At 48.4% G+C, this 25389-nt stretch overlaps 1 protein-coding gene across 1 annotated transcript in view; it reads left to right on the forward strand.

Annotated features, from left to right (window-relative positions):
• The window catches only part of HDIP1 (HDAC and MIER1 interacting protein 1), a gene marked incomplete at its 5' end in the record, with an annotated part of 62720 nt that overhangs the window by 17172 nt on the left and 20159 nt on the right, over positions 1-25389 (forward strand). Inside the window, one exon of the mRNA XM_086948330.1 lies at positions 10880-11059. Coding sequence (XP_086804456.1) covers positions 10880-11059 — 180 coding nt within the window. The remainder of the gene's footprint in view (positions 1-10879; positions 11060-25389) is intronic.

Here is a 25389-nt window from a genome sequence, read left to right on the forward strand (position 1 = left end):
CTCATAAGATCGTCCTCAGGCGGGGTAGATGAAGTGGAATCATTAGATTGGGAAAGGATGTCCATACTATGTTCGTTGTCCCCATTATTCTGGGTTTCATCCCCCTCCCTTGGCTGGCAAACATTTGATTTCGGGACATCGATGACCGGAGATGTAGGTAGGGCCACCCCCTCTCCATCCACATGGACTATTGCCTCAGTCTTCATAGAATAAATGCAGTTAGATGCTGCATGGGGAACAGGACTTTTGGCTATTGCCAAGCCACCCAACGAAGAGCGCTTGCCATAACTAAATCTAGGGACAACCTTTTTTCCACCATTTCTATTTCTTTCTCCAAAATCCCTGTGGCTCTAGTGATGAAAGCGTCCAGTGGGCCAGAAACAACTCCCTTAGATGTTTGTAGCTGGACTAATCCTTCTTTCCCTGATCTCAAAGGCATAATGATTTCCAACTTGTTTTACCTACTACCCTTAGAGTACAGTGTCACCCTCCCTTTTAAAAGACAGTCAGTCTCAATGTACCTTCGGGTCCCAAACAATAAGGGGAGAGCACCTATTACATGAGAATCGATTTTGCCAGGGGTTCAGGCCCAACCCAACCTTGTCCGACCACAGACGGCCACAGACGGTCCCGCCCTTGTCCCGGGCTTCTCCCGGCGCGCTCCCGCGCAGCGGGTACACGGCGAACTTAAGATAGCAGGGGGCGTGATTGGCGGGTGGGCGGGGCCAGCAGGGAGAGCAGCCCAGCTGGTGGTGATAGGGCGCGCAGGGACTCCTGGTCCACAGAGTCCCTGCCTAGTGCTCGCAGCCCTGCCAGTCGGGAAACAGCAGCCCTTTTAAGAACAGAGACTCCCGCGGTTAGAGCCGCGCTGCGGGACCCGCGAAGCGGGTCCGGTGAGTTGCTGGTGCAGCCTCCGGTGTCTTTTAGGCAGGAACTTTTGCAGCTGATGGCCGGTCAGCGTGAAGAGTCAGTATCCCGAAAGGCCAAGAACGTGGTCCAAAACCACCTCCCTTGTCTTATGGATTGTTCTGGTCATTGTAAATAGTCGAAGAGTCCGAGCTTCATTATGTACAGATTTACTTGTATCATACACAGTACTGAATTTGAGCTTTTGATATGAGACTGGGCCCACTGGCACTTGTAGTCGGCAAACTTTGTCCCTGAGCAAGAGCGGAAAACATACAGAGGGAAGAAGGGAATGATGGGGAAAAACGTGACCAAGAGTAAGCCCAGACCTGCAAGAGTGGTATAAAAAAAGGACCTGCTGTGTCTGTGGGTGGATTAGAGAGGCAATGAGGTGGAATTAAGACTACGCAACCTTTGTACTCCGCACACCTAGTATCAGTAGTGGCACTTGTGGGCTTCCAGGGGACTATCCCTGCAGAAAAAAGAGGTCACAGTCTCTATAGGAAACGAGCATTGGAAAAGCCAATAGGTTTTGCAAATGCAAGAGCTATTGGCTGTGCAAATGTGTTTTAGCCATAACTGGTACATGGCTGCAAGTAAGGGGCGTGGTGTGGCGAAGAGAAGTACATTTGTGGGTGTAAGTACCTAAAGCGTTAATAGAGACGGCAGATAGGATGGAAGTAACCGAGATAAGAAGCTGTATGCCTATGGTCAAAGTAGGAAAGCACATTGCATGTCCAGGAATATTGCAGAAACGCTTTAATAAAATACAATTTAAAAAAAGTGTATTGCACAAAGACTAGGAAGAATAAATGTACTTGGTTCATGCTCCGGGGAGGAGTCGAAAGTTTGCATACCAGTGACAACAAAAACAACTAATGGTATGAGGTGGGTGGGTTGTAAGCCCACTGAACAGTAAATAATACGTCTCGTAGCACAGTTCTTGCACTGTGTAGGCAAGATCTTAAATTTGGTTTCACTATTTTTATCCTTTAACACTTTACTTGGATAGTACCCTTGTCCATATATACGAAACATGAGCGCTCACCACTTTAATTTACTTTCTTGTCCTCTGGCACATCTTGAGATTGGCTGATTTTTATACAAAACAGTCAAGGAAATGTAACACTATTCAAATAGTCTATTGCAGTATGATCATATCTGATTGTGTCAGAGAACAGCATCTTCTATCACTGCTGGCTACTGTAGTTCACGCATTGGAAAATGGAACTACATTTTTTCCCCTTTGTGTCTTTTAAATTTGTTGATCAGGAGTCATTTAATGTTTTCTCCAGCAAGAGATACCAGTTACTGTTCGCTATGATCACTGTACAACCAGTCTGCGACTAGTTTATAAGCCAAATATGTACATTCTCTTCTGATCATCAAGCGATTGCGTAAGGAGACCTTCCTACTATTGCTAGAAGGTTTGAACTGTTTCTACAGGTTGACTGTGTATAGCTCTGTTGACTGACGGAGCGCACACCTACATATCACCGCTTAGTACACTAGCATGCAACAGTCCAGCAGCAGTCCTTTGGAGAGCAGGGAGGGGTGAAGGGGCAGGGTGGCAGATCGTCAGAAAAAACAAAAGTGAAGAGCAAATTAATCACCTTGCAAAGACCGACATTCAGGACTGTCACTAAACCCAGGTTTTCCTGTTTTTGAGAACCGTGAAATGCTGACATTTCTTCAGAGTGATAATATATAGTCTTATTTCAATATATTGGCATGTTATATATGTTATATTTGTAGAGGAGTTTGAGTGAAGTTTAGTGTTTGCATTCGTGTTGGGTTATAAATTTACGTTCAAAATTGCAGTTAGTTTTAGGGTTTGCGTGACCTCTGTGCTAGGTAAGCTATGTTAGATGAATCTATAGGTAATTGTAATTACAGGGTGGTCTGTAATTTTCTTGATGTCCCAATTGATTTAAGTGTTCTGTTGTAAAATTTAATTTCTATTTATTGGGAGAGTTCAATATGGGGGTTTTCACAATTCACTATGCTGTATACGTCTGGACTTTATTGGGCCCTATTTTGTGATCTTTCTGACTAACCAATCACTGAGTTTGGTACTCTAAAGCACACTGAAACTGGGTCCCACATGCACCACAAATGGATGTCTTACAGAGTGTAAACACAACGGTATTTTTTTTATTGGGGCCTCCCTTGGAGGCCCAACATTCTTCACAGGAGCAAGCCAGCCCTCTTCAAAAGTGACATTTTAGGAATCCAAGCCGATCAATTCCGTATTATTCTCAGTCATCCATCACAGAAGTGGAAAGGCTACCCACTGGTATATTCCGCTGTACCGCATTACTGCAGATGGTAACATTAATGTTGTTGATACAGGCAGGGGAGCGACCCTTGACCTTGCTAGTAGGTCGCTCCCCCACCACACAGCTCCGCCTGTGTCCTGACCCTGCCCCAGCTGCCACTGCTGTAGAAGTAGAGTCCCTCCACCACCCACAGGCTACCACCTGCGCCTCATCCCTGGTGGCCAGTGGTAGGCCTTAGGTTTATATCACTGTCGCTGTTTGTCTGTCTTACCTGTACTGCCCATACTGTCTTCTGGTGTCTGTGACCACTGTGGCCTGTCTCTCCCCCCCCCGTGCCTGCATTCTTATCTGTGCCCGTTCTCTTGCCTTCGGTTCCCTGATTGCACACGTTTTTCTTGCCTTCTGCTCCCCGGATTGCACTCGTTTTTCGTGCCTTCTGCTCCCCTGATTGCACTCGTTTTTTTGCCTCTACTCCCCTTTGTGCCTCTGTGCCACTCGTTTCCCCCCATTTTCTGTGACCTTTCTGCCCTTTTTGTGACCTTTCTGCCCTTTCTTGCGACTTTTGTGCCTCTGTGCTACTGGTTTCCCCCTGTTTTTTGTGACCTTTCTGTGCTTTTTTGTGACCTTTGACCCTGCTTGCAGGCAGGTCGCCCCAACGCTACTGCTCGTCACCTGACTGCCTGTTCCTGCCTCCTTGCTGCCTCCTAGTTTCCTGGGTTTTTCCCTCCCCTCTGCCCTGTGCACCAGTTCCCCCCGCCCCCACGCCACTCCCGATCTGACCCTTTCCCGCCGCTGCATCCCTGCGACCCCGCCCCCCTGCACACCCATTCGCCTCCCTGCTCCCGCCTCCCAGCTGCCCCAGCCCCCCAGCCACCTTGTATGCAGGCCGAGAAGCATCCGCGCAGCGGGCGCACTGCGCCCAGCACCAGAACCCCTGGACCACGCCACAACACCAGAATCCACTATGACGCAAGCACCCTCCACGCCGGCCGAAACCACACCAGCTTTCAGGCCGCCGCGAAATGGACCCTTCTCCTGCCACACCTGCAGCTTCAACTGCGACAGAACCACCAAACCTCCAAGGACTGGACCCAACCACCTCCGCTGCATACTCCTCAACACCCGCTCCGCACGCAAATACACCGTCGAGCTCTGGGATCTGCTCGACACCTCCGCCCCAGACTTGGCCTTCCTGACCGAGACCTGGTGGAACGACTCCTCGGCGCTCTACATCACCATAGCCGTCCCGGACGGCTACAAGATCACCCGTAGGGATCGCGCCAACTGAATCGGAGGAGGAATAGCCATAGTCCACAAGTCCGCCCTCAAGGTCGTCACCCACGCAGACTACGCCCGCAACACCGCCGAACACCTGCACTTCCGGAGCCACACCGAACCCCCCCCCCCTCCCCCACACCACCCTCAGAGGAACACTCATCTACAGACCCCCCCCGGGCTCAGTTCAGCGACTCAATCGCCAACCTCGCCAGCACCCACACACTCACCTCCACGGACTACATCCTCCTCTGGGACGTGAACTTCCACCTCGAGAACGACGCCACTCCGCCACCCTGATCGACAACCTCGCCAACCTAGGCCTCAGACAACTCATCACCGCACCGACCCACGCCGCCCACCCATACACTGGATCCCATCTTCTCCACAGGCTCCCACGTCGACTTCGACCACACCACTGGACCGACCACCACTGCATCCATTTCACCTTCAAGAAATAAACCACGCACCACCACACCCAACAGCTGCCTCGTTGCTGCTGGAGCAAAGTCACCAAAGACCAGCTGATCACCTCCCTCGCCAAGAACCCACCCACCAACCCAGAGGCCGCAGCCCGAAACCTCGGCGCAGTCGTCGATCCACTGTCTAACACCCTCGCCCCGCTCAAGAAACCCTCCAACAGCCACGCAAACAAGAGACCCACCTGGTTCACCGACTAGCTCCAGACCTCTAAACGCGCATGCCGGAAACTGGAGAAGACATGACTACACGAACGCACACCGGACAACCACGCAGCCCACAAAGACGCCACCTGCAGACACCACCACCTCATCAGATTAGCCATGAGATCCTCCTTCAAAGACCGCTTGGATAACAACGCACACTACAGCAAGGAGCTCTCGAGCATCGTAAAGGAACTCTCCAACCCCAACGACATCCCGCCCTCACAAGAACTCTGCGACTCACTAGCCATCTTCTTCCACCGCAAGATCACTGACATCCACGACCGCTTCAACACCACAACCGCCCCGACTACGCCAGACTCCACCTCCCCAGTGAACACCACCAGCGCCAACCGCCTGACCTCCTGGTCCAACGTCCATGACGACGAGACACGCAAGGTCATGAATTCCATCCACTCAGGATCTCCGTCTGACCCATGCCCACACCACGTATTCAACAAAGCAGACTCAGCCATCGCACCCCTACTACGGAAGGTCATCAACATCTCCTTCGAAACAGCGACATTCCCGGAAAGCTGGAAGCACACCAAAACAAACGCCCTCCTCAAGAAGCCCAAAGCGGACCCCAAGGACCTCAAGAACTTCCGGCCCATCTCCCTGCTCCCATTCCTGGCAAAGGTCATTGAGAAAGTCGTCAACATGCAACTGGCCCGCCACCTCTAAGACAACATCTTGGACCCGTCCCAGTCCGGAGTCAAATGAAACCACAGCACCGAGACAGCCCTCATCGCCGCCACAGATGACATCCGGCGCCAACTAGACAACTGCGAATCATCAGCCCTCATCCTCCTGGACCGGTCAGCCGCCTTTGACGCGGTCTGCCATTGCACTCTAAAGACACGCCTCTTAGAAGCCGGAATCCAAGAGAAGGCTCTTGACTGGACCACGTCCTTCCTCTCTGGCAGAACCCAGAGCATCCCCCTCCCACCCTTCCGATCCGAAACCAACAACATAATCATCTGCGGCGTCCCTCAGGGCTCATCCCTCAGCCCAACGCTGTTCAACGTCTACATGGCCCGCCTCGCACAAGTGGCCCGCCATCACGACCTCAACATCATTTCCTACGATGACGACACCCAGCTCATCCTCTCCCTCACCAAGGACCCACACACCGCCAAAACCAACCTCCACGAGGGAACGAAGGCCGTAGCTGATTGGATGAGGAGCAGCCTTCTGAAGCTGAACTCTGACAAGACGAAGGACCATCCTCGGACCCACCCCCTAAGCCTGGGACGACTCCTGGTGGCCGACCACACTGGGAACAGCACCAACACCCACCGACCATGCACGCAATCTAGGATTCATCCTCGACTCCTCCCTCTTCATGTCTAAGCAGGTCAACGCCGTCTCCTCCTCCTGCTACAACACCCTCCGCATGCTCCGCAGGATCTACAAGTGGATTGCCACGAAACAATATTGAGCGGTGACATAGGCCCTCGTCAGCAGCAGACTGGACTGCGGCAACGCACTCTACGCAGGAATCCCAGCCAAACACCTACGACAACTCATCCAAAACGCCTCCGCCCGACTGATCGTCAACGTTTCCCGATGCAGCCACAACACCCCTCACCTGAGAGACCTACACTGGCTCCCAGTCGACAAGAGGATCACCTTCAAGCTCCTCACCCACGCACGCAAAGCACTCCACTATGCCGGACCAGCCTACCTGTCCCCAACGAATGGCCTCCGGCGGCAGATCCTTCTCCTACCTTTCCACCAAGACCTGGAACACCCTCCCTACCCACATACGGCAGACCCAAGACCTACTCGCCTTCCGAAGACTCCTCAAGACCTGGCTCTTCGAGCAGTAGCAGCACCCCCCCTCCCCCCCCCCCCCCCCCCCCCCCCCCTCAGTGCCTTGGGACCCTCACGGGTAAGTAGCGCGCTTTACAAGTACTCTGATTGATTTATTAGCCCCATTGGGTGCCAAAAATAATGACAAATGCTCCGCAAAAATGATGGGAATTGGCTTAACAGTTGCGATTGTCGTCTCCGTACTACTGGGAACCTTAACTCTGAAACCAAGAATCCCAAATCTGAAGTAAAGGAATGACTGACTTTGTGCCCCCTCCGATTTTCAAACTTGACAACTATCTTCTGAAGGAAGATACCCCACTTATCCCTCAGGAGAAAGGGTGTGATCAGTCCCCTCCATCATCGCACACCCCCTCACCCAACCCCCTTTTCCTCATAAGTTAGTTCACCAAGTAGCCGGAGTCTGAAATAGTCCTCTATCACAGCCCCGAGGAGTACAGGCAAAGTACCAAGACTGGTTTAGGAGTATTTCAATCCGCAAGCAGCAAAACAAAACCGCACTGTGTAATGCGATGAAAGGCTGCGCTCCTAGTAGCTAAGCAATGTGTGCCTCTTGTAAGAGTACACCTAATGCAACACCAATTGACTGAGCGAAATGCATAAATACATAGCATCTAGACATCTTTCATTAATATCTAAACTTTTATCTCTACTGCTTAAATGTGCGTTTCAGTGAAAGTGTGTTGAGCTTTTGCTAGTCTGTGCCTGGACCCAAAGTTCTTTATGGCACTGTACTCTTCTTCAGCATTGGTACATCCTACCAGATGGGGTTGGAGAGATGGGATGCGGTATATACACTGGCCACCAGCTCTTACTGTATCTAGGTAAAGATCCCACTTGGCGCTCCAGCTGTCTGACATTTATTGGACATTGAGTTAAAGCTTAACGCAGACTAGACTGAGAACCTGGTTGTTAATGGGCATAGGGACATCTGACTTAACTCCTATTGACTGTTGACACGGTTTTCTTCCACCTCCAGTTAAAGCTATAAAGCCTGAGTGTCCAGGTTGACAGCCATTTATCTTTATCTGACCAGGTTTCCTCAATCGTGCCTAGTTCATTTCATCTCAGAATTTTTTTAAAGTCTTCCTTTCCTGGCCACTGAGGTATTGTCACTGCTTTAGTAACTTTGCACCTGCATTGTGCCAATTTCCTTTAGCTGCACTTAACTCTGTCTCGTCTACAAAGTCTACTGAGACAGCTTAGGCATTTTTCTGCAATGGCTTCGATATGACAGCTCACTACTGAAAAGTAGATGCCAATTGAAGACCAGGGTCTGTCTCCAGTCATTCTCCCCATAATCATCAGCCTCTAGGAGCTGCCCTCCTGTTTCTGAAGCTCACTTTCCATAGCGCATGTAGTCCTTTGGTAATTGTGTGTTTTATAGATTTTGTTAATATGACATTACATAACAAGCAGTCCATCGTTTGCTGCCCCATCTAAGGGTCTTAAGATGTTCTTCACAAGTGATGGAAGGAGAAAGGAGCGAGTTGAACACCTTTTAAGAATGTAGCATGGGCAGTGAAGTCACAAACACACATAGATGAAAATTAAGTTGGAGACTATTTCAGTTCAGGCATGCATTTTTTAAATCTAAATCATGGCCTACGATTATACAGTGATAATGATAAAATGTTATTCAGTGTATATTATGCCATATAAACCTTTGCGAATCCAAGAGAATCACTACAAAAAGTAAGATCAAATGTATATTGAGAACATTTTTTTACACCGTATTTAACTGCTAATGTTTGGAACTTGGGTGTTATCAACAAACACTGAAATATTTAAAGAGGACCTGCTTGTGCTGCAGATTGTTTCTGTTTTCTGATAATTTCAGCCAGGAATTATTTTTCTACAAGAATAACTTTTGATCTATCTATGTGGTATTTTATGAGATGCTGCAGTTGCCGTGTGTAGCAATTGATGTGTTCAACCAGCTGTAGTCTAAATACTCCTGCAGTAACGCATTCCAGTAGCAGGAATTGGTAATTGTGACACAGCTGAGATTGCTGCCAGATGCAGAGAGATTCTCGGTGGGGCGGTTATAGCCGTATGGTACAGGCGAAGTAGAGTAAGGGAGGGGGCGTGGTCTCATCAGCCTGCCGAAAAAGATGGCCTTTATGCGTGATCTGCATTTCATAATAAAGCAATTTTTTCGTAAAACCTAAAGAAAAAAATGTTGGGATGATGCTTTTAATTGATGCTGGTCAGATGAGGACCAAACGTATGCCTAGGCACACCGCAAAAAAGTAGCCTGAATTAGTTGCTCACCACCTTTCGCTAATTATTGCTTGGTTCGTATTGCGGGCTAATTTTGTCTCTAACTATGTGGCAAATTAATAGTTCTTTCTCCAGCCCTTCTCTTTAGTCTTTCTCACCATGTTGCCTTGTGTATCCACCCCCCCCCATTATTCTTGTCCTTTCCTTCCCTTCTATTCTTCATACTTCTCTTCTCATCCCTTTTGTTTTCTCAACTCGCCTTGTCTTGCTTACCTCCGGTTCCTTCTATTCAGCCTACTTTACTCTTTTCTTCCTCTTTCTTCATGCCTTTTCCTACACATGTCCTACACTTTATTTGTTTTCCTCCAATGTTTTTCGTATATTCTTTGCTGTGTTAAGTCGTCTTTTGCCTCCACTTTTTATTTCTTACTCCCAGCTCTTCTCCTCCATGTTCTCCTTGTCCTCTGTTTTTGTGTTACTCCTTTTGATCTTGTACCTCCTTCCCCCTTTATTCTGGTCCTCTTGTTTTTCCTTACTTTGCTCCATTCTCCCCTTCCCGTTTTCCGTTCAGCCTTTCATTTTCCTCATTTCAGTTCCTACAACAGTTTTCCTGACCGACCTTCACTGTCCATGTTGTCCTCTCGGTCCTTCGCTTGGTTTTCCTTAGTTAGCAGTTCTTTGAGCCTTCTGCTTTTCAGAGGCAAAGCTGTATGTACTCTGTTGCCCTCAAACGCAAGTTGTGTATTCTTGCTTTCCTCAGCCCTCCTAGCCTGTTCCCCAGTGACCTCCAGTCCCTCCCACTGGGCTGTAAAGCCAGAACTGAGACGACTAACCAGAACCAGTTAATCCTGTAGCACCTCGCGCCCGGGCTATTAGCACCACCAGAACAATCTGAAACTAAAACAAATCGTTATTTTCACGTTTATTATATTTGGCTTTTTTTGTGTTTTTATTGGTTTGTTTCACTGAAGGACAGTTTTCGAAATCCAAGTATTATGTAGAAAACCAACTTCTAATCAGACATGCATTTAAAAAGGCCTATCCTCTTATCGCAAACTTGTTCCTATGTACCCCAAATCTCCTCTATGAAGACATTTACGTCCGTACAGTGGCGTTTGTTGGCCCTGGGTCATACATATTACACACACATTATCAAAGAGACTCAACAGGCGTGCTCTATAATAAACCAGTTACTACAGCCTGGCCTCTTTAGACTTGGACCAGCAACCCCACCCCACCCCACCCACCCCTTGGTTGGTGTGCATTTCTTAGTTCTTGAAATGATCTTGTTGAGTATCCTATATCTATGGTTCGACCGCTCTGCCAGACTGATCTGAAACCAGAACTCTCTGCATGGGTAATACGTTTATATACTGTTGCATGAAATGCACGAGTTACAGTAATTAACAAATAAAATCGTAAAAGACGCTATTAAGGTCTCCAGTAGAATGGGGTTTGAAGACTTGAAAGGTTGAATGAGAAATTGGAAGAAGAAAAAAATCAAGTGATCAATTAAGTTGTCTTTACTTGAATATAACATTTTGCCTATGCACACACTCTACTGCCCGGTAATGATCTCTGGCTCGTTACTGTGTGAAGGCAGCCGTGCTTAATGTACAAAAGGGAAGACCTGTCTGAAAGCACTGACCACTTCCATAAATCTATTTTTCTAAACAGAGCACAAATCCGATGTAAGGAGACGCAGAGAGAGAGGAAGGCGAGAGAGAATCAGTTACACGGTGAATAAAGATTTAGAGAACCGGAAAAGGTTGCGTTCCAGCAGCCAGTCGGACCACATCCGTCGGGGGCGAGGGCGACCCAAGAATATGACACTCAAAAAGCACGAAGATGATAGAGGTATGCACCCTAGACTACAATGGATGGACTGTGCAAATGCAGTGCAACAAGACACTCTTAATCAGTACTAAGCCACCTACATCACAGCTGCACAGATGATGATGAAAAACTTGTTCGGGGTGGTGTTCCTGTTGTCATTAACCCTTCATGTTTTAGGACTATTCTATATGGTAGAATTGTTTATCAAGTGAAATACTTGCATCTGTTTCTGTGATAAATTTTTCTGCTTGGAGTATCGCTTTGGCTTTCGGCTGCTTCTCCCTTCATTTTTAGGTCTAGCCTCGTAGAAAGCAACTGTGCTGTCTGTTGCTAGACGTTTTATTACTTTACGATGGGCTTAGAGCCCGCCCATTGCTTACCATCGGTTGGATTCATTGTGCCTCACATTTGTGAACTTCTTATTCATTAATGTGGGTGGACTTTCCTGCCTCTTTTGTTTGTCTTTCTTGGACCATGGGCGCATTACGGTCCTTGCACTGCTTGCCTTTTCATGAGCTACTTTTTTCTTTAAGCCCTCCACAAAAGTGCATGTGTTTTCCAGCTGTCACCCTAGTGTACTTCTCTCTCTCTCTCTCTCTTCCCTCCCCCCCCCCCCCCCATCTACCATGCTGCTCTCTTTAGGCTGAGTGGTTCTCCCCCATACCCCTTAGTAATTTTCTCACCCTCATGTACTCCTGCCAGCATGGTTTTCTCACCTGTGTGCTTCTTCCCCTCCCAGTTGCATGTTGCTCTCTCACGCTCACTTGCTTTTCTTCTCCACCCTCTGTGCTTTCTCCCGGTGTTGCTGCCCTCTACCTGCTTTCCAAAATGTTTTCAATTTTTTATTTACAGAACTGAGTTGGGTCGGCAGATAAAAAGGAAAAGTGTCCATTTTACTATGTAGGCTTGTGCACTCGTGGTCTCCGCACCTACAGCATTACACAATAGGCTTTTTATCCTATTTAGTCAATGTTGCGGAGCATTGGGGATACTTTACAACATGGCTTAAAGTGATTGGAAAAGCAAATAGATTATGTAGGCGATATCTATTGACTTTGCTAATTCTTGTATTTTCCTGTTATCCAGGTTTTTAGAGAATTAGTGGTAACGGCCCTCCAGTAACTGTACTAAGGGCAGTGGCCACATGATTTAACTGTTTTCACTGCATTATCAATACAGTAAGGACTCTTCGTGTGAGGGCATTGCAATAAGAGCAGTTTTCTGCATCATGTAATTGCAGTAAAGGTTACTCTAGTTGTGACCTCACAGTAGAAGGTACGTTCTTGCCATGTGATTCTCATGTGTTTTATAACTGGCTTTCTACCTTAATACTATGTCTTATCTCCCCCTCTACTCAGGTTAATTTACAATTGACTTAACAAGGAGAGGTAGGAACTTCCTTGTACCTTCACAAAATAGAATAACATGGGGATCCTTAAAGCCCTGATGAATGCCTGAGATCTTTTTTAGGCTAAACTGTGGGCAGAAACAGGTCAACACCACAGAGGTATGTAAGGGCCACGGTACCCAATAAAGTCCTCTGGACAAACTCCTTTAATTTTACTCATACCAAGGGTACAACCTTATCAAGTCATTCTTGTGGGTTATCCCATGGTATTTTTTTATTTAGGAAAACGGGGTCTCAAATAAATGTTCAGATAAAGAATTTCTAAGAACTCCCTCAAGACAGCCCCCCCCCCCCCCCTTCCCCCCTGGTAATATCATTTTACCAATGTGGGATGAGGTAGCCTATAATGAAGCATGACACATTATGTGAGTGAGCCCACCTCATCAAATTCTTGGTATCGCCCAGATTTCGAGTAGGTAGGTAGCATAGGTAGACTTGTGATCTAGACATGTGATCTCACTTCAGTAAAAGCAGCTTTGTGACATGGCTGTGGAAATACGAGTCTCGCTGTGCAGTCATTGCAGAACAACCTATTTCTTGGAGGTGCCAGTAAAGTAATGGTAGTCTCTGGTATGAGTTTTCTGTAGGAAGGGCACCTTTCAGGATGAGGTCACTGGAATGGATGCAGCCCATAGCGTGAGGACACTGATGGGGGGGTAGCTGTTGGTGTAATGTCACTAAAGTAAGTGCCGCTCGCAGTGCAAGGGCACTACCGTATGGGCCCCACCCAGTGCAAAGGCACTGTAGTAAAGAAAACTCCCTGTGCCAGGTCACTCAGTATGGGTTGATCCAGGATGCTGTCACTGCAGCGAGGGCAGCTGTCGGTGTGAGATCACTGCAGTTCTACACCCTCACTTGTCCAAGCTGATTGGGCTGCTGCAGTCAGGCCGTGGCTGAATAATCTTGACGGATGTACAACATGAACAGCTGACATCCCCCTAGGGAACAGTTGGTAGTACAGTCTGGAAATTAATTTGTTTGCAGTTTTCTATGGTGTGATCATCTTACAAGAGTGCTGAACAGCTTTACAATTGAAACAAATGTTACAGAGGAGCAGCAAAATGTAAAAGATAAATTTGTGTGTTATACAGATTTTTTTATTACAACTAATCACGGAACATGAAAATAAAGAGAACTCCAATGATAAACAACCTGAAACCATGGCAAATCAAGTGTCGAACGAAAGTATAAGTGAAAGACGTAGTGATGTGAGAATAAGGATGGGAAGTGAGCGATACAGATGTTACAGAAAGCAGGAGAAGCATCATGGAGGAGAATAACCAAACACAAACAGTAAAAATAAAATGGAGTAGGGGATGGTGAAACAATGTAGCTGTAATTGCTGGAATGGGGAGAAAGCAGAGGCAGCCGATGGGAAAGAGGTGGAAGATGCTGGAATCAAGTCATGCAATAAAGGAGTAGCAGGAGTTGGTCTTGATGTAAAGGACCGATGGAGAAAAGCAAAGGCAGCAGGAAGCAGTTTAAGATCTTTATGAATGGTAAGTGAGAGTTAGTAGGGCGGAGAGCTGGTGGAACAGGCCTCCGTGTTGCTTACCCCACCTGCTTTTTGGTGAAAATAACACTTTTGCGCTCTCCTTTGTGTTTTTTTTTCTTTCTGCTCTATGGCGGCTCAACTCCCACGTAATTTTATAGGCACATTCATACGTGGTGATGCAGCTTTGTCTACAAACTGACGTGGCTGTGCCATAGTATCTTGTTGTTTTCTTTCTTTAGTCATGATGTACAGCATCACTAAAAACAATTGACAAAGCCAATAGGTCCTAAAGGCAAGACATGTTGCCTTTGCCGATGCTTGCTATTTACAAGTGTCAATTAGTGAGGTGTGAAGGAAACCAATTAAGGACTATGCAATTAATACATGTGTTTTGCAAGTACTGTTAAGAGTAGAGTTTGTGACTGTATTGAAAGTGTTAAAAAATCGACTGCCTTCCCTCCCTTCTAATTACTTACATTACCACATACTACTACTACCTCGTTCCACCCCTTTTTAGGTCTCGCCTAGGCAGCGCTTGCGCTGTCTCTTCGAGACATGTTGTATTCTGAATATGGACTTTAAGCTCTGCCCATTTTCCACCCTTGTATTTTATTGGCTGCTTTGACTGTCTTTTGGAAATGGTTTTGTTTCATTGGTTAATTCATTGGTTAATTTGTTTCGTAGTCCCTCCTTTTCTCTTGCAGTAACCTCCCATTAGCACTGACCCGGTTACATGTGTTACTCAGTATGTTTAATTTACAGTTTGTGAGCATTATTCTCTTAATGACTTTCTTCTAACTGCTATTGTAGGCACAACACTCTCTCCCGCAAACTAAAGTCCACGTGTTTTCCTGGCTCAGAGCCACGCCTGATCATGGATGCCTCGCTTAATCTTTTAAAGACTCTCCTTCCCTTCTCGGGGCCGTCCACCTCACTTCATGCTGTGTCGGACTTGTTTTTATTATAATTAGTTGATTTCGCTTTGTGTGCCGGCCTCCTCCCACAACACTGCTTGCCTACCCCCACCAACCTACTAAGATCGCTGCTTTAAAAAATGTAATTTAAATGAACGCTTCGTCACGTAAACAAGCCAAATCGTGTTTTCCTGGGTTATCGCGGTGCCCGATCATGCACGCCCCGATTTTATCTTTTAAAGATGCTCCTTCCCTGCTCCACGGCTGGCTGGCTCGCTTCATGCTTAGTCAGATTATTTTAAAATTATTATTAGTTGTTTTCACTTTTAGTGTGCCAACTCGCCACCCCTTTGGGATCACTGCTTTAAAAACAAATGTAATTTAAATGAACACTTCTCAGTGGTTCCCAATGTGTGCGTCGTGGCACTCCGGTGTGCCATGAAAAGTAGCCAGGGGTGCCACGCACCAAGCACTCAGTTTAGGAACCAACACATATGCTTCGTCACATAAACAAGCGAAATATGCTGTAAGGGACCAACATTTACTGTCTTGTGAAAACCACCAGCTGCTGGTAGCCCTGACATACTACTTCCGTACGCTACGCTACACAAACTTACATATATCTATTCAATAAAACAAACAAAGTATTGGCTACTCTCGACCAGCACAATTTTCTTTGGGCGGAGCGTTAAGCTGATTTACTGCGCACCTGTCCATCCCAGTTGTTATGTTCCTGCACATAATGCGACATAAGCGTTGTCTTCTGGACACTCCTGGTGCATAATCTGATCGCTGTTGGTGCTGGGCAGATCAGTGCTTGCAGTGTTGTGTGATGTGCTCACCAGTTGCAGAAACTCCCTCCCATATGTAATCTTTCGCTAGCATATCGCCTTTTTTGTGAATCAGTCACAGATTTGAATTTAAACCTGCATTCCATCATGTGCATGTTTGTACCAAGTTATAGTTGTATCAGATGTAACTTGTGAATAAATGAACATCAAACCAACCTCTGCATAAAGATTATGTGCCACAGTCATCTCTTATATATGCACCAACTGTGCATGCTGAAGGCTAAATGTGCAGCCTATAATACTGTGTTAATTGAGAAAAATCTGTCTCGCAACCATTCATTTTCAATCATGTGGCAAAGTTCTCCACCATGCGCCTTGCTGTTTGCTTCAAACCGAGACAAGCTTGCTTCCTTTCTGCCACTGTGTCTCATTTTGTAACCTAACTGGAGAATGATCCGACTGTGTCCTGGCCACGTGTGTGCACCCTGTTATGTGTGGAACTAGCTCACAAGAAGCGTACCAGTAGTCCATGAGCGTGTGTATATCGTAAGCCGATGAGTAATGTGTCTACTCCCTCCCCTGTGGGTGGAAATGGCGCCAAACATCATTCAAATTGTCTGTCTCCGCTATTTCCCCAATTGCCTTAGCTGCTGCTGAGCGCTGCCGAACTGGGCCTCTCGACATGTCTGTCTCAGGAGACTGTACACAGTTAAATCACCTCCCCAGAGTGTGGGCATCGCCACGTGCTTAACACGGCGGCGAGGGCGCGGCTGGCTGATCGGAGGTGGCGTTTGGGAGCGTAGAAGTTGACTCGGTTGTTGAGGTAGCTCGGGCCTTGATCGTGTAGGGCTTTGTGTGCGTGGGTGAGGAGACGGAAGGTGATTCTTTTGTTGACGGGGAGCCAGTGCAGGTCTCTCAGATGTCCGGGGATGTGGCTGTTACGTGGGATGCCGAGGATGAGTCTGGCAGAGGCGTTCTGGATCCGCTGGAGTCTCTTCTGGAGCTTGGCGGTGGTTCCGGCGTAGAGGGTGTTGCCGTAGTCCAGTCGGCTGGTGACGAGGGCCTGGGTGACCGTCTTCCTGGTCTCCGTGGGGATCCACCAGAAGATCTTCCGTAGCATGCGCAGGATTTTGAAGCATGACGAGGAGACGGCGTTGACTTGTCTGGTCATGGAGAGGGAGGAGTCCAGGATGAAGCCCAGGTTGCGTGCGTGGTCCGTCGGTTTGGGTGCGGTGCCCAGGGCGGGGGGCCACCAGGAGTCGTCCCAGGCGGAGGGCGCGTAGCCTAGGATGAGGACCTCCGTCTTGTCTGAGTTCAGTTTCCGGCGGCTGGTCGTCATCCACTCGGCTACATCTTTCATCCCATCGTGCAGGTTGGCTCTGGCGGCGGCGGGGTCGTTGGTCAGGGAGAGGATCAGCTGGGTGTCGTCGGCGTAGGAGATTATGTTGAGGTTGTGTTGGCGTGCGATGGCCGCGAGGGGGCTCATGTAGACATTGAAGAGGGTGGGGCTCAGCGAGGATCCTTGAGGGACGCCGCAGATGACTTCGGTGGCCTCTGACTTGTACGGTGGTAGGCGGACTCTCTGTGTTCTTCCGTCGAGGAAGGAGATGATCCAATCCAGTGCCTTCTCCTGGATTCCGATGTTGCTGAGACGCTGCACTAGGGTGCGGTGGCAGACCGTGTCAAAAGCCGCGGAGAGGTCTAGGAGGATGAGGGCCGCTGTTTCTCTGTTGTCCATCAGGGCTCGGATGTCGTCGGTGGCGGCGATGAGGGCGGTCTCTGTGCTGTGGTTGGCTCGGAAGCCAGACTGTGAGGGGTCGAGGGACCCATTTGTCTCGAGGAAGGCGGCCAGCTGTTTGTTGACTGTCTTCTCGATGACTTTGGCTGGAAACGGGAGGAGCGAGATGGGGCGGTAGTTCTTGAGTTCGGTGGGGTCCGCTGTAGGTTTCTTGAGTAGAGCGCTGAGTTCGGCGTGCTTCCAGCTCTCGGGGAAGGTGGCGGTGTCGAAGGAGGTGTTGATAATGTCCCGCAGGTGGGGTGCGGGACATTATCTGTCTGACCCCTGCCTAACCCATATTAATACCCCTCATGCGTGGGATGTGAATCCAGCTGCTACACAATTCCCCTTAATTCTGCTCTGCTTAAGGGGCCCTGAGTGTGGTGCAAGATGGGTCTCCTGGAGTATCGCAACAACGATTTGATGCCTGTGCAGATATGATACCACTTTTCATATTTTACGTGTATCATTCAACCCTCTGATGTTCCATGTTAAATGTAGCTTTGTCCCTCTCGTATCGCTAGCTTGCTAAATGTCCCCACTTAGCTTTTGTCTCTCGCGTATCCAATACCAATACAAATAAAGGAATCGATTGTAAACTGCAGCTTGTCCTGTTGGAGTCTTGGGGTTCTACTATCCCCGCTCCCACTCGTAGTGCATACTCTTTATCACCGTCTTTTTGCTGTTTAATTATCCTTGTCCTAGATATACTTTTTAGGCTACTTTCTTTGTTTGCACATCCATATTTCCAACTTCACCCACCCACAGCATGTCCCCCAAACTTCAAATGCTTTTTGATACCCGCCCTTAACCCCCTGGAGAACAACCCCATTTATCTTCCCTTTAAAGCGTGTAATCCACATTGGGAAGGAGGGTGCCCAGCAACCCTGTGGAGCCCCATAGCGCACGCCATTAATACCGTAACTCTAAACTTTACAATATCTATGTCATCAACTTACATATTTAGAATACGGCAACAATTCCTGTATCAGCAGGACACCTCAATTTCTGAATTTAGTTGTTGGGGCTGGTTACGTTCAAAAACACTTACATATTAGAACATGTTGCATACAAACACTTAAGCGCCCCTTGTGTGCACTGTAAATGTATCTTAGTCTTATGCATTATAAAGTCTATAATTCCACCTTACTTGCTGGATTATGCCCCTATCGCTGTCTACCACTGACAGTCTGCTACTGGTAAGTCCAAACAGCTGCTACTCCACAAACAGTAGCCCCCAGGCCATCAGTCATTTTGATCCAATGCACTAGTGCTTTTTCCCCTCAGTGTCCGCTACCTCGGGTGGTCTTCGGTCTCATTTGTCCTTAGCTATATGTTTCAAAGCATGCTGCAGGTTGCTAGGGTCCGAATATATCTTTGCCTTGCCAGCGATTGTGACATTCAGGCGAGCGGGGTAGAGCATAGCATACTAAATTTTTAAGTCGCACAATTTCATCTTCATGGGTGCAAGTTTTTTCCTCTCACCTTAATAGTGAAATCCAGGTAAAGTGATATTTCAGTCCCCTCATAGCGGAGTGACTTTAACTCTCTCGCTTTCCGCAGAGTCAAGTCTCTGTCCCATAGTTTAATATTCTGGCTGTGAGCGGCCGTGGAGGGGCCTCAGACGGAGGCTTTGAGCTTAGGGAGCTGTGCACCCGCTCTACAACAAAAATATCGGAGAAGGTGTCCCGGCCCAGTAGGTTAGTGAATAAAGTCTCCACAAATAGCTCCATGTTGCTAGTTGGAGTGGACTCCGGCAGGCCAACTATGCGCAGATTGTTATTCCTAGAGCGTGCCGCCAAATCTTCAGTCTTGAGCTGTAAAGTGTCCAGAAGCTTCCCCACCTGTCTACGGTCGTTCGCGGTTTCCACTTGTTGATCGAGACTCTGCGTTCCACCATGTCCATTCTTTCTGCATGTTTATCTAGTCTCTCCGTCATGCGGTCCATGCAGTATGAGAGCGAGTCTATTTTCACGTCAATTGTTGAGAGGCTTTGCTGCATTGTTTCCAAGATTTTACAAAGTCCTCTCCCAGCTCCCACCCGAGGCACCCCGTTCGTCTGTCTCGTTCTTGGCATCCTCTTCTTTATTCCTGACTGACTTGCGTTGCTCAAATCACAAACTGGTTTGTGTTTTTATTCGGTTTCCCCATTGTGACGCTAATGGCTTTAGGAATGTACGTCACCCGCAGCCTCAGTCTGGGCACCAACGCTCAACCTCAACACTGGGTCCTGTATATGCACCACACTGTTCCACCACTCTATCTGTTTAGGGGTTATCCCGGGCTTCACCTCAGCGACAGATCACTGTCCAGGCGCCTCTGCTCAATTGTGTGACCAGCTCACCGCTGCGGTACTCCCACCAGTGTTCAGCTACTGCCCTTTGTCTTAGTGCCTCACTCTGCACTTTTAGCCAATGAAGTACTCTACTCCGCTGTGCTTATAATTGTCGCACCTCCGGTCCCTGTCACACCTTCACCATTGAAGCGCCTGGCCCAGTACTCCAGCTGGGCCTGGAGCCGATGTATTCCAGTCTATGGGCACAGATGGGACCGGTGACGCACAAACCCACCAGTGAGCTCGGGCAAGCTCTCACTGCTCGAAAGCTGACTCCGCTGTCAGGCCAAGTTCTCCCCAACCCAAGTGCGCAGCTGCTCCGAGGTCGGGGGGGGGGGGGTTGGGTTTGGGTGCTCGGTGGCCTGCATCTTCGGGGCGAACATTCTCCACTCACATCTTCACCCCTCCGCCCAGTTGTGTCCCAAACAATGGGGGGGCCCCCTCTGTCTTCACCGCGCAGGGATTCTGCAGGCGCTGCAGCCGTTTAGGCCCAGTCGATCCCTCCTCAGCACTCCACCAACAGGTCTACGGTTCCCGACAGCACCACCCTCTCAACGCTCACAACTTGGTGGGCAACGCCTCCGGCCGCCGATGCTCGGCACCACCAAGTTAGCCCAGCCGTTCCTCACTCTGTATCGATCAGGCCGCAGCTCCGCCTGGAATGGTGTTGTCAACGCTGTGCTCTCCAGTGAGTTGATCGCTTCCAAATTTAACTTCGGGGTTTTGCCGAACAGCGCAAACAGGGGCGCATCTAAGAATTAGCACATTTCAATTGGAATTGAGGATTCCCTTAGGATAATGTTTATGGCGTGCTCTGAGCTCTCTCGATAAGTGGCCATCTTGGAGCCAGGCAACCTCCGCCCCACTAACTTCATTTATTTCAATTTAAAAAGGGTGTATTTGCATGCTATATGGATGGCCGGTTTCGCAAGAGCGTTGCAGAGATTACAAAGTATTGCCACGGTTTTGTACAAGTCCTTCACTGTAGGACCCTGTCATTTGCTAAAATGTACTGTGGTAACATAAACAACACCGGCATAAATAGGTGGTACATTAAGCCCCTTATTTTACACTGTATTTTCTGCAATTTGTGTTTTCTTCTAGATTATATCAGATTTTATGCTTAATTTTGTATTACCTTTATTCTAAAATAAGTGATCCTCCCGCGGGACTACCTCCACTAACCTACACCCCTCCCCCAACCTTCACCCATTTTGAGTATCAATAATTACTATTCTTTTTTTAAATTTTTTTTTAAATTTTTGGAAAACCTTTATTAGAAGTGAGATCAGTTACAATCGATACAAAGCAGAACATCATAATCAGCCATCGGAACAGGTTCAAACAGAGCAAAGCAATTAGACCATGGCAGTGCAGGGCTCAGTCCCGCTGATGCTCGGTTGCAACCCAGGAGAGCAATTTTGTCAGAAAACAACAGGATTAATGAAGGTTTAATTTTAAAATAAAGTAGAAGGGGCAGGATCCGTGGCAGTATATGTAGGTCAAAGCAAATCAAGGGAAGCTCAAGAGGCAGGATGATCGTAATCCAGGAGAACTGTCAGTGGGACGTAATGATTCCACTCGGTAACAGGATAGTCAAAAAACAAGCAGTCCGCCCACCAACAAGTTCCCGATCGCCATAGCAAGCAATCTAATTCCCCCTTAATAATCGAAGTAAGACAAGTGTGCAGAGAACTACCACCACAAAGATCCCGAATAAAGAAAAGGAGAAAATAGAGTTAGCCAGGAACAAAAAGAATAAGAAGGCCATAGACAAAGAAACAAAAACAACACCCCTCCCCCATCCCCCCACCCTGCACCCCTGCATGTGGCTACGGCCTACCCCCCTAGCAGCGTGCCTGTCGCCCATTGAGAACCCGAAATATAGACAAGAGAATAAGAGAAATAAGGAGATAAAAAAAAAGGAAAAGGAAAGGAAATAACCAACAGCCCACGATAGGGAAGGAAACGTGGGGGAGACTCCCAATGCGGGAACCCCAACCTCCCCCCCCCCCCCTCTTCACCCACCTGTAAAGTCAATCCGAGAGCAAATACACAATATTGGGAGCACCTACTTAAACAGGCTCTATCAATCGCTACGCAGTCCAAGTCCCACGGGGGGGGGTATAGTGCACCCCCAGCCGCAGAAATGTCGCCCTGAGCACACTCGACTCTCACAGGCAAACAGGATCAATGATGCAGGTTCCACCCGCCCCAAAATGCCGGACCGGGGTAGAAATCACAAAGTGGAACAGTCATGGCAGTCCAGGAATAACCAAAACCTCTCCAAAGTCACATGAAACGATCAATCAGCCACCACCGATCGTAGTCCACGGTGTCCGCCGTCCTGTAGCCGATCCGCCGTGAGACACCAGAAAGTCTCCCCAGGGAGCAAGTCCGCAGTGTCGCCATCTGTAAGCCACCTCCATGTCGAGCCGCAGCCCCGCCGTGATAGCAGTAACCTTTACCACAATGAGGGTGACGAGCGAAGCTGGTGACGGCCATAATGAAACATCGGTTCAATAATAATCAGGACTACTTCCCTCCATCACCAGAGCGTAGGTCCGCGGCCCCGTAGGGAAATAGTCGCCATCCCCCGGCTCCCAGTACACCCAGCCGCCGCCACAAGGTATAATCCATCGGATCGCCACTGTTCCAACAAGCAGCGCCACGGCGCAGTACAGGCAGGCTTAGGAGTCTTCGGTCCCCTCCCAATCAAGATGGCGAATCGCCTGTGTATCAGCAATGGGGCAACACAGGGTGCCCTTCTCCCCACCACTGAGTATTGTTTGCGGGCCCCCCCAGCCCAAAAAAGGCACATTAACATCGTGCTCTCGCCAGCGCCCATGAGCTGGAGATAAAATGTCAGTTCAATTCGCAGGCATGCAAAATACTCCAGATAGACAGGGAGCAATTCTTAGAGTCCGGCAGCCAACAAAAATCGCTGGGGGGGGGGGGTGTAGGGAGTAAGGGAGGGGGGGGGGGAGAAGCAAGCAGCACAGGAGGATTGTGCATTGGAAAGGGCTTCGGCGGTGTCGAGGGTATTTTCAGGCTCCTTGGCGGGAGACCGGCGCCCCACAGGTCCATGTGTCCGTTGTTGTTGCATTGGCGGTCGGGTGCAGCGAAACGTGAGGTCCCGGTCGCCGGCATCGGGCAGGCCGCCCTGCGCTGAAGAGCGTATCTCCGTCCCCAGAGCCAGGAATTTCGCCGGAATCGGACGCCTCACCTCGGCGTCCCCTCCGATGCACGGAAGCTCCGCGCTCTCACGGGGCAGGCAAGCGGAACAGGCGGTGAGGAGAGAAGGTCGGCGGAGCCGGGACTCGGTGCGGCCATCTTGGCCGCCGGGCCGGCTCCGCCCCCCCAATTACTATTCTTATATTTGGTCCAAAATATGAGTGTTTGTTCCACCCCTAGGCCAAGGTCACAATTAGGAAAGGTCCGGCCTAACTCTGCAGTTCGGTTTCTCTTGCCAGGCTGTTGTCATTGGACATTTGCTAGCTGTCATACAGTTTGTCACCTTTGGCAGATATTCTGACAGGGTTTAACTCCTTGGAAACCAGAGTTACCCAAGCAGGTGGGCCAGTTTGTATTTAGAATAGTGTTCAAATTAATAGAGAGATTTTGTCTGCGACTAGTATAGTAGCTTTCTACTGGAGGATGCTTAGCACCTACTTAGGCAGCACCTTACACCTTTTATCCGTAAACGCTGCAGGTGTGGGTTACATTTGCACTAGAGCATGTGTCTCGAGTGTGTGTTTTCTTCTATTACGATAGATTGTACAATGATTAATGCATAAATAATTAATTTACGTTTGCTTCTCACTAAGCAGTGCTTCTAATAATTTAACTACTGTTAAAATTAGTTTAACTGACATGAAACGTGCATACACATCTCAAAACACCCAATCCAAATCTACTTAAAATGTAAATACTGTTATAACCTATGAATAATTCACAATTGATGCATGCAATCCACATATATATTACTACTGACAACAACAAAGACTATTAAGTTACCATCAAGAGAAGTTCATTCACACACTGACGCAGGCACCCCAGCCACTTCTTATTCAGCGTTATATGTATTCTGTCCACATCATTTTTACAATTATAAACACATCTTTTATACACCGCGACGTGTACTTTGCTCAGATCACATTAACATAGCCAAAGCTTTACTGTACAGTTGCTGTGAAAACCTATATGGTAAAGCGTGCCCTTTTTTCTTTAAATCACTCCACTGCAAACAAAACAAGCATTGGCATAACCAATAGGTCTCGCTTTTGGGGGGGCCTTATAAGTATTTAGTTATGCAGCACAATATCCTTGGTGCAACAACATCAACTGTTGCATGGCAAAACACTTGTAATGTCCCAAAAGCGAGACCTATTCGCTATTGTTTCCTATTGAGACACACTAAGTAGGACGGGTATCATTGCCCCCATCTATTTATTGGGGTTTATTGTTTTTCATTCTCTAAGTTCTATTGGTCTTGTCTGCAGCATAATACTGCGTTTGAAGACATATCCCAGGACAAACTCCGAGATAGGGGTCTCCAAAGTGTGCTTCTAATCTCAAGCTCGGTTCTGCAATATCTGCTTTTCCTCCCTTTTAATAAGGGATGTCAATAAGTACTGGAGGGAGATCATGAACACAATGTCTTCAAATGAAATTGAAAAGATGCAGCTTCAAAGACAACCGTTATTAGAAGTGCCCTGTGAATCTGCATAGCACATTGGCACACTGCTGGCACAACAGCAAATACCACAACCGTCAGTCGAAGCAGCAGTTTAATTTCAGCGTTCACACTTCTACCATCGATTCACCAGCATTACCCAACTGCATTTGTCAGCTGTCATAATTTCAGTACCATCGGGAGTTTGATTTATTTGGGCGACGCCAGCAGCCAACAGAGTGCTGCAGCTTGAAGGGGTTCCAGCAGCCAGCTGTGCGAATCCCCCTATCATCCGTCACACCATTTTCCTGCACTGTTATCCAGTGGGTTGTGACCTGACATTGTCCGGTACAATTGGTGGGGGTCCGTCGAGAGTGGAGCGGGCCTCCTGGACGAGACTGAGCACGGAGGCCTAGACCGAGAGGCGTGACCTGCCTTACACCGTGCTCCTGCGGACAAAGTTAGCAGAGTGAACCAACTATGATCAGCTGGAGTCAAGGGCGGACCGCTGGTGAAACGCAGAATGGAGTGGGTGAAAGCTGCACTTCCCTCTGGCGCCAACGTCAATGATGCAATGGGTCCCTGCTTCCACCGTATTGGTGGAGTGCTGACAGCTGCGTATAGAGGCCTGCTCTGGCGGGCGGAGGCCTGTTCTTGCACGAATGCAGCAAGACTGGCAGAGGTGGGCGGCTGCTCTTCGCGGCCGAAAAGAGGAGTGTACTCTGGCTAATACATCTAGCACCGGAGCAGTGAGTGTGTGTGACCCAAAGCAGCCATGCAGGTCCGATTGACAGTGGGTGCTCGGCGCAAGAAACGCCCCGCAATGAATACTACCGTTTGCCTGAAGAAGGGGCGGCCTGGAGCTCGAAGACCCCTGGCTAGGTGAGGGGACTTCCCGTGAACCACTGTGGTGAGGGGGGTAGAGGAAGTTAAAGAGCGGACGGCCCAAAAGTAAA

The sequence above is a fragment of the Lissotriton vulgaris genome, unplaced genomic scaffold (assembly GCF_964263255.1).
Source record: "Lissotriton vulgaris unplaced genomic scaffold, aLisVul1.2 SCAFFOLD_1619, whole genome shotgun sequence".
Classification (NCBI taxonomy): Eukaryota; Metazoa; Chordata; class Amphibia; order Caudata; family Salamandridae; genus Lissotriton; species Lissotriton vulgaris.